We start from the raw sequence: 7,821 nt of genomic DNA on the forward strand, positions 1-7,821 counted from the left end.
CCTGCTCAGATCTGAGATCTAGTTATGTCTTTATGTCTGGAGCCTTCTGAGAACCCTGTGCCATCTATGACTTTTCTCTGTGTCCATCCATGACTTTGTTTGAAACAGGGTCTCACTATTTAGCTCAGGGTGGCCCCCAACTTGTGACAATCCTCCTGCCTCAGTCTCCTAAGTGCTGGGATTACAGGGGCACAACACCATACCAGGCCTTTTCTTTTTTTGAGACAAGGTTTTACTGTGTAGTTCATGCTGTCTTCAAGCTTGTGGTGATCCTCTTGCCTCAGCCATCCCTTGGGACCCTCTGGGATCTGAGATGACTTGTTGGGGAGGGTGGGGGTGGGGCGTTTGGTGAATCTTACAGACTGAAGCCTTTTGGGGTCCTTTGTCATATGGGAAGTTCTCCAATATCCTAGGCTCCTGGCTGCCCTGAGGTCACATACTGACTCTCTTGTTTGAGGGGCCACGTGTATTGTATGTCAGGATCATTCTAGTCCCTGGCCAGTTTGGGGGTGTGGCAAGGCCAGTGCCTGTTATTTTTGAGACTGGGTGTCAGGTAGCTCAGGCTGTCCTTGAACTTGCTGCGAAGCTGAGGATGGCCTTGAGCTCCTCCCTCAAGCTCCTGCCTCTGCCAGAGTGCTCAGATCCTGGCACCATCACGAGCCTGTTTCTTTTCTTTTTCATAAGTCAGGGTCTATCTGTGTGGGCCAGGCTGGCTTTAAACTCATAACAGTCTTCCTGCCTCAGTGTCCAGCGCGCTAGGGTTCTGAACATGTTCCACCACACCCTGCTTACCCCACGCCATCACTAGCCAGGCTTCTAAAGCTGGCCACCCCCCACCCACAAGGCAGGCAAATTAAGTCCCTGCAGGTGTTGTCTGCAGAGAAAAGCACTCTACAGTGAGCTTTCAGACTAGGGAGCTCTCCCACAGTCCAGACCTCTGGCCAGATGTTCTGTGTGCAGAGGCTGGGACCAGTCCCTTCCCAGTGCCTGCTGTCTTACCGTGACCACGCTCAGCTGCCTGTTCTGGCCCAGTCTTTTGAAGTGCTGGATACAGCCAGCTGTAGGCCAACCCGGCTCGAATTGTGAGGTTCTCATTGGGCCCCCATAGCAGAATCAGAACCCAAGGTTTTGAGCCTGAGCAGGCTGGGCCACCCAGGCCTAGGTCCCTCTGAGAAAGAGGAGGAAGAGGGCCTCCTTGCAACCCTGATGAACCATAACTCACCTCTGGGTCACCAGGACGGGAAAGAAGAATCATGGAAGATGTTCATGTGACCAAGGACAAGCTGACACCAAATAGAATTCTTTCTTCAAAAGCCAACATCACTATACATGGATAATAAATAAAATCCTAAATAAAGTTTACAGCTGTGCTGGGATCCTTCATCAGGCTCTGGCCTGCCTCACCACAGGACCTGGCTGGTACTGAGGCTGAGGGTAGCTGCAGTGAGGGGGTAGATGAGAGAAGGTGGAGGTACCATGGCGGTAGGCCAGGCTAGGTCTTGAATGGTGAAATCACTGGGCTTCCCAGCTCTTCTTTCCATCCACTCCTCCATTCCAGGCTTTTGGCTTTGGTGTGTTAGGAGCGTTCTTACACTGTAGTTCAGGCTGACCTCAAAGTCACACCAATCCCCCTCTCTTTTGGTTCAGCCTCTGTCTGGAATTCCGGGATATGGGGCGTGCCACGATCCTGGGCCACTGTGCAGCTTGCCTGCTCCTTCCAGAGTGAGATGGAAGTTTGCGGGACAAGCAAAGGCGTCAAAGGAAGGCTGCCTACTGGTTGGCTTAGTGCCCCCAGAGGCGGGCAAGTTTCCAGCTTCGGGGATTTTGTACAGTGGAGGAGAGGGAGGGGCGCAGGAAGAGAAAAAGGGAGGCAGCTTGTCTTGGTTCCCTGGACCCTGACCGAGTCCTTTCCTCTGATCCCTTCTGGACCGGTCACACCTGTGGTACTACCCTAAGCCTCTCTCCTTGTCTTTACTTCCTCCACCCTCTGGTGCTGGGAAGGAGCCGGCCCGGGCAGCCCTCCAAGGCCTTCCCGGCCTCTCTGCACCCGGCCGGTAACCGGCAGTCGGCCAGGCCACTCCCAGGGGGCCCGCACCAGGACAGGGCGGGAGGGACACCAAGACCTCCTTCCCCCGGCAGGCACCCGTCCTGCCTACGCGGGGAAACCGGACTCTCTCGCGCGGCTCTGGTTTCTAGAAAACTCCTGACTCGGGATGGCTCAGAAAGGCTTCCAGGACCTACCCCTCCCTCGCCCTGTGCACCTGAGACCCCCTAGCCTTCTTCTGGTCCTCCCCCAGGACTAGTTGGCCCCTCCTCACAACTCCTCCTCCGGTCCTTCCCAGGATCCAGTATTCCCCTCCTCCTTCACCTCCTTCTTTTTTCTCTCCCCCCCCCCCCCGGGGACACAAGTGCCCCGCTCCCCATCTTGTTCTCTGTCTGCTCCCTTCTCCTCCCCCACCCTCATTTCTCCAGAACCTAAGGATCTGGGCCCCTGCGCCCCCAGCCTCCGGAGGCCCAGACCCCCTCCTTCCGAGGTCACACAGTCTCCACCTTTGTACCTCCCACAGACTCATGTGTCCAAGTTCCCCCAGCCCATCCCCACTGGGGCGTTGGCATCCGGCCACCCCTCTCTGTCTACTAGCTATTTCTCGCCCTTTAGAGCATGCGGGAGGAATGTGGGGCGGCCCAGGGCTGCCTCCTGGGAATCTTGAGCCTCCATAAAGGGCCCCTCCTAGGAACCCACCTGTCCCTGCTAGGGCCAGGCTAGAGCCACTGCGATCCCAGGCCTGGGAGTCCGAGGAGGTCGTCGACATGCCTGAGGCTAAACCAGGTGGCTGGCCAGAAACCTTCCTGGGAGTTGGGTGGGAGACGGCCTGCAGACAGGGGATGTCTCTTCCGTGGGAGGAGGGGTCCTTTGCCTTCTCTTACATCTAGGTAGAGTGTGGGTTCCTTGCCTGCTTGGGGAAGAGAGGCCCCTTCTAGGTGCGCGGATGGGTTCCTCCCTGATGCAGTGTGATGGGGTCTTGTGTCTGTGTAGCAGTCACTCTTCCTCTTCAGGCACCGGGTAGAAATCTCAGCTAATTATAAATTGGGTTCGGTTCTCTCTCTCTCCCTCCCTCCCTCTCTCCTTCTTTTCTCTTCCCCTCTCCTCTCTCCTCCAGTTCTCCAGGCTGGTCTCAAACTCACTCTCCAGCCCAGGCTGACTTGGAAGTCCCAGTCTGTTTTGAGGGAGAGGGTGTTTCAAGATAGGGTTTCTCTGTGTAGCGCTGGCAGTCCTGGAACTCACTCTGTAGACCAGGCTGGCCTCAAACTCAGAGAGCCACCTGCCTCTGCCTCCAGAATGCTGGGATTAAAGGCGTGCGCCACCACCGCCCGGCCAAGTCCCGTTCTTACTGCCTCAGTCTCTCAAGAACTGGGTGGGAGGCGTGCACCCCCATTACCAGCTAGGGGGCTCCTTTTCTTGAGGCTCAAGGGGTCTTGCTTGTACACTGCTGGGGCTCAGTTTAGGGCTAGGGTCCTCTCCAGGTGGGAGAGCACCCTCGAGTGAGTTGCATCGAGTTCACTGAGCGAAGATTGGGTGCTTTCTAGATCATGAGGTGCGTCAATGACACAGTGGGGCTTCATGTACATGGAGTGAGAATTTTCTGTGTAAAGATGAGCCCCCCTTTGGTGTGAAAGTCGGGCTTGTCACAGGGAATATGGGTCTCTCCTGTGTGTGGAACCCTTTTCTCCTGCTATGATGGGGACGGAATCCAGAGCCTCCTGCCTGCTGGGCACCCACCAGCTCTGTCCTGGCACCCCAGTCTCTCTCCAGGGCAGTTAGGAGTACTCCTTGGGGTGCAAAGGCAGTCTGTAAGGTGGCTGGGGCTTTCTCTTTTCGTGGAAGTGGGCATTGCACCCAAACCCTGGCATCACCTTCCCCAACCAGGTTGAGGTTGCCACCAGCTCCTTGCAGAGAGTGACCCATGGGTCAGTGACCTGTACCATAGGAGACTGCTGTGGTCAGCACCAGTGTCCAGTTTCTATCCCAGGGGAAGGGCTAATTATACCCCAAACCTGAAAGGTCAGACTGGTGGCCAGAGTCTGGGGTGAGGGTTTGAGGGGAGGGGGAACCTGATTCCACAGTCAGGGTGAGGATCAACTTATGCCTGGAATGGACCCCGGTTCTGAGGAAGGAGGTCTGGGTCTAGACTCTGGGCAGGGGCAGGAGAGCACCATGGGTGCTGAAGTTTCAACATCTGTATTACAGCAGCCAAAAAGGCCCCCAAAGGCAAGGATGCGCCAAAGGAAGCACCAAAGGAAGCTCCTGCTAAGCCAGATCCTGCAGAGCCCCCCAAAGGTGAGGTGCCCCCTGGGGCTCTACCAACTGTCTCTTCCTGGCCCTTCTGCACACTGGCCCTAGCCTTTCCTGATCTCTTTCCGGTAGCTGTCTCCACACAGTGACAGAGCCACAGTCCTGCCTGGCTTCCCAGCACCCCACCCAGGCTGGCACCGCATCCTGAGCCCCCAAAAGCTATGTTCGTATTTACATGTCCTTTACCCGAAAGTCCTTTCAGGACCATTCTGGCTATAACCTGCTGGTCCACAGATGGGGAAACTGAGGCCCACGGGGCTAACAGAGCCTAGCAAAGCTTATGCTTCTGGATAAATGTAAGCCACACCATAATCTCTGCCTTCTGAGCAGAGGGGTTCGTGTGTGTGTGTGTGTGTGTGTGTGTGTGTGTGTGTATGAGTGTGTGTGTGTGTGAGACAGGGATCCTTGTAGCTGTAGCTGTCCCGGAACTCACTCTGTAGACCAGGCTGGCCTCAGACTCACAGAGATCCTCCTGCTTCTGGGATTAAAGGCATGCACCACCACCACCCAGTGATCATAGGGGTTCTTATTAATCCCAGAACTCTTCCCAAAGAGGTCCTCTGCTTCCCCTTAAACCACTGCTGACACCCTAATCCCTAATCCTTTTTCCTGAGTAGAGGCCCAACCTGAGGACCAATCCCCAACTGCAGAGGAGCCCGCAACAGGCATTTTCCTGAAAAAGCCAGACTCTGTGTCAGTGGAGACTGGTGAGCCCTGGAGTTGAACAGACTAGAACCCGAGTGTGAGGGAGGAGAGCTGGGGGGGGGGGGCTCCTGGATCAGAGCCCCTGGGTCTGAGAGAGAAGGGCTGGGTCTCTGGAGAGCTGGGTTCCTCAGTGCCTCCTTCCTCCAGGGACGGACACTGTGATTCTGGCCAAGGTGAACGGGAAAGAGCTCCCAGGCAAGCCTACTGTCAAGTGGTTCAAGGGGAAGTGGCAGGAGCTGAGCAGCAAGAGCGGAGCCCGATTCGCCTTCAAGGAATCCCATGACTCTGACAGCAATGTGAGACCCCGGTGGGACCAGAGGGGTGCGGCACCCCCTCGAGGTAGTGCCGAGGCCCGGCTAGAGCAGTGTAGAGGGCATAGCCACATATTCCTCACCTCTTTAGAGGCCTTAGGAGTCAAGATCCTGTCCCAGAGAGCTCTGCTTGGGGCCGGGTGAAGATTTGGGGACTGTGAGTCAAAGCGCCATGACCCTGTCCCCACCCCCCCCTCAGGTGTACACCGTGGAACTCCACATCGGGAAAGTGGTCCTAGGGGACCGCGGGGATTACCGTCTAGAGGTCAAAGCCAAGGACGTCTGCGACAGCTGCTCTTTCAGTGTGGACGTGGAGGGTATGTTGGGGGCAGAGACGGGGACGCTGGCGGGTGGGGGGGTTCTCCACTGAGCTGGCGTGGATGCAGGCGTGGAGGTGGCACGGTCCCACTTTCTTGGAGGAAAGGGTCAAGACTTTGTAATGGTGGGGACAAGGTCTCCAGGCTTTGTGTAGAAGGAGGTACTAGACTTACAGGTGTTTAGCAACTTGGGGTACACATGAAAAAGTTTAGGAAGCTTCCAGGTTTGTGAGCTGAGGGCTTGGGTAATTAGTGCCCCCTGCCTCATAGAATCTGGGTGCATGGGTTCAGCACGAGGTGCATAGACCAGGCAGGTTTAGGAGAAAGCAGGAGTCCTGCAGCCTCTGGGGTGTGGGGTTTGAAAGTGAGGGGCTGAAGGAATGAGACTCCCCTAGCCTGGGGAGCAAGGAGCAGCTGGCCAGGAGGGTGGGACATGGTACCTTTGGAGTGGAACTCCAAAGGGTAGAGAAGTTATGCCTGGTACATGCCTTTCACCCAGCCCGAGGCTGAGGCAGGGTGACTGATGCCAGCCCCACATGAGCCTGGGGTTCACAGTGAGATCTTGTCTCAAGATCCAAAATACTGGGGGGGGGGGTGCAGTGTTTTTTGTTCTAGGTCAGCCAGGGGTACATAGTGAGACTCTATTTCAAACACACACACACACACACACGCACGCACACACACACACTATACTATACACACACACACACACCACACACACGCACACACACACACACACACACGCACGCGCACGCGCGCACACACACACACACACGAGAGGGGAAGGAAGGGAGAGAAAGCACTGTCTAGGCCTTTGGAGATGGTGCACTGGCCCAGAAGGTGGAGGAAAGGGTACCCAAGAGGCTGGGACTTGTGAATGTCTGGACAGGATGTCCTGGCCTTTACCTTACTCCTCCTCCTCACCTGTTCCCAGCACCCAGACAGGACTCATCTGGTCAGAGCCTTGAGAACTTCAAACGCTCGTGAGTGCCTCCGGTCCCGGGAAGAGGTGCCCATTGGCACTGAGAACCAAGGGACACTTTTCCTTGGGAGGTGGAGAAAGAGGGCAAGGAGTGGGGATGCTTGGATGGATCTTCGTGGGGTTCACAACCCTCTTAATGATTACAGGGGTGATGGGAAGTCAGAAGACGCGGGTGAACTGGATTTCAGCGGCTTGTTGAAGAAGAGGTGAGTTGGCCTAGCTGGCAGATAGGGACAGGTGGGGTCTTGGGAAAAGAGCCAACACCTCTTTTCTTATCAACCTCCCTGGGTTTTCTCCTATTCTGCCCACCTTCCCTTCTTTTTCTTCTTTTTCTTTTCTTCTCTGTGTGGTGTATGAGGGTGTGTGGGCTGGGGGCGGAGGTTGAGGTCGTATCTTCTATCACTCCCCACCGTCTGTCTTTCTTTATTGTATTTTGAGACAAAATCTCCCTATAGCTTTGACTGGAGGTGTGTACCACCATACCTGGCCTTTCACTTTTTTTTTTTTTTTTTTTTGCGATGGAGTCTCTCACTGAACTTGGAATTCAATAAGCTGACTAGAGAAAGCTAACAAAGTCCAATGTGTTTGTCCACATGAGTGCAGTACCTGTGGAGGCCAGAAGAGGGTGTTGGACCCCTTAGAACTGGAGCTACAGGTGGTTGTGAGTTGCCTGGTGTGAGCGCTGGGCACTGAAGCTGGGTTCTCCGGAAAAGCTGTGTGTGTTCTTAACTGCAAATCATCCCCTCCAGTCCACACCCGCCTTTCACAGACTTGTGTCCTAATGCAGCAAGCACTTAGCCCAGAGCCATCACTTCAGCCTCCACCCCTAGGTTTTCTGTTTACTCCAAAACTATCTCCTCCTCCTCATCTCGCCAGCCTGTCCACACCTACCCCTTCCTATAATGCCATCCACTCAGCCATCTGTTCAGCAAGTATTCAACCTTTTCACTCCTGACGCCACCAGCCCTGCACCCTGCTCAGCCAATCTTCCAACCGATCACCTACCCATCACAAATCCATCCACTCACCCTCCATCCACATAGCTACCTACCTCTCCATCTCCAGCCTATCTGTCCTCTCCCCACCAGCTTCCCAGTTCTCTATCCCATCTACCATTATACTCAGATATCCATTTGTTCAGTGTGTCTGTCT

The 7,821-nt window shown here is 55.3% G+C and overlaps 1 protein-coding gene across 2 annotated transcripts in view; it reads left to right on the forward strand.

Annotated features, from left to right (window-relative positions):
* Positions 1-2,633: 2,633 nt before the first annotated feature.
* Positions 2,634-7,821, forward strand: part of Mybpc2 (myosin binding protein C, fast type) — a 28,889-nt gene continuing 23,701 nt past the window's right edge. For both annotated transcript variants that reach the window (XM_005366867.3, XM_026789165.1), the window contains exons 1-7: positions 2,634-2,830; positions 4,250-4,339; positions 4,972-5,061; positions 5,207-5,355; positions 5,570-5,687; positions 6,622-6,670; positions 6,816-6,875. In XM_005366867.3, the coding sequence (XP_005366924.1) occupies positions 2,812-2,830; positions 4,250-4,339; positions 4,972-5,061; positions 5,207-5,355; positions 5,570-5,687; positions 6,622-6,670; positions 6,816-6,875 (575 nt within the window). In that variant the 5' untranslated portion in view covers positions 2,634-2,811. The remainder of the gene's footprint in view (positions 2,831-4,249; positions 4,340-4,971; positions 5,062-5,206; positions 5,356-5,569; positions 5,688-6,621; positions 6,671-6,815; positions 6,876-7,821) is intronic.

Source organism: Microtus ochrogaster, unplaced genomic scaffold (assembly GCF_000317375.1).
Source record: "Microtus ochrogaster isolate Prairie Vole_2 unplaced genomic scaffold, MicOch1.0 UNK14, whole genome shotgun sequence".
Lineage (NCBI taxonomy): Eukaryota > Metazoa > Chordata > Mammalia > Rodentia > Cricetidae > Microtus > Microtus ochrogaster.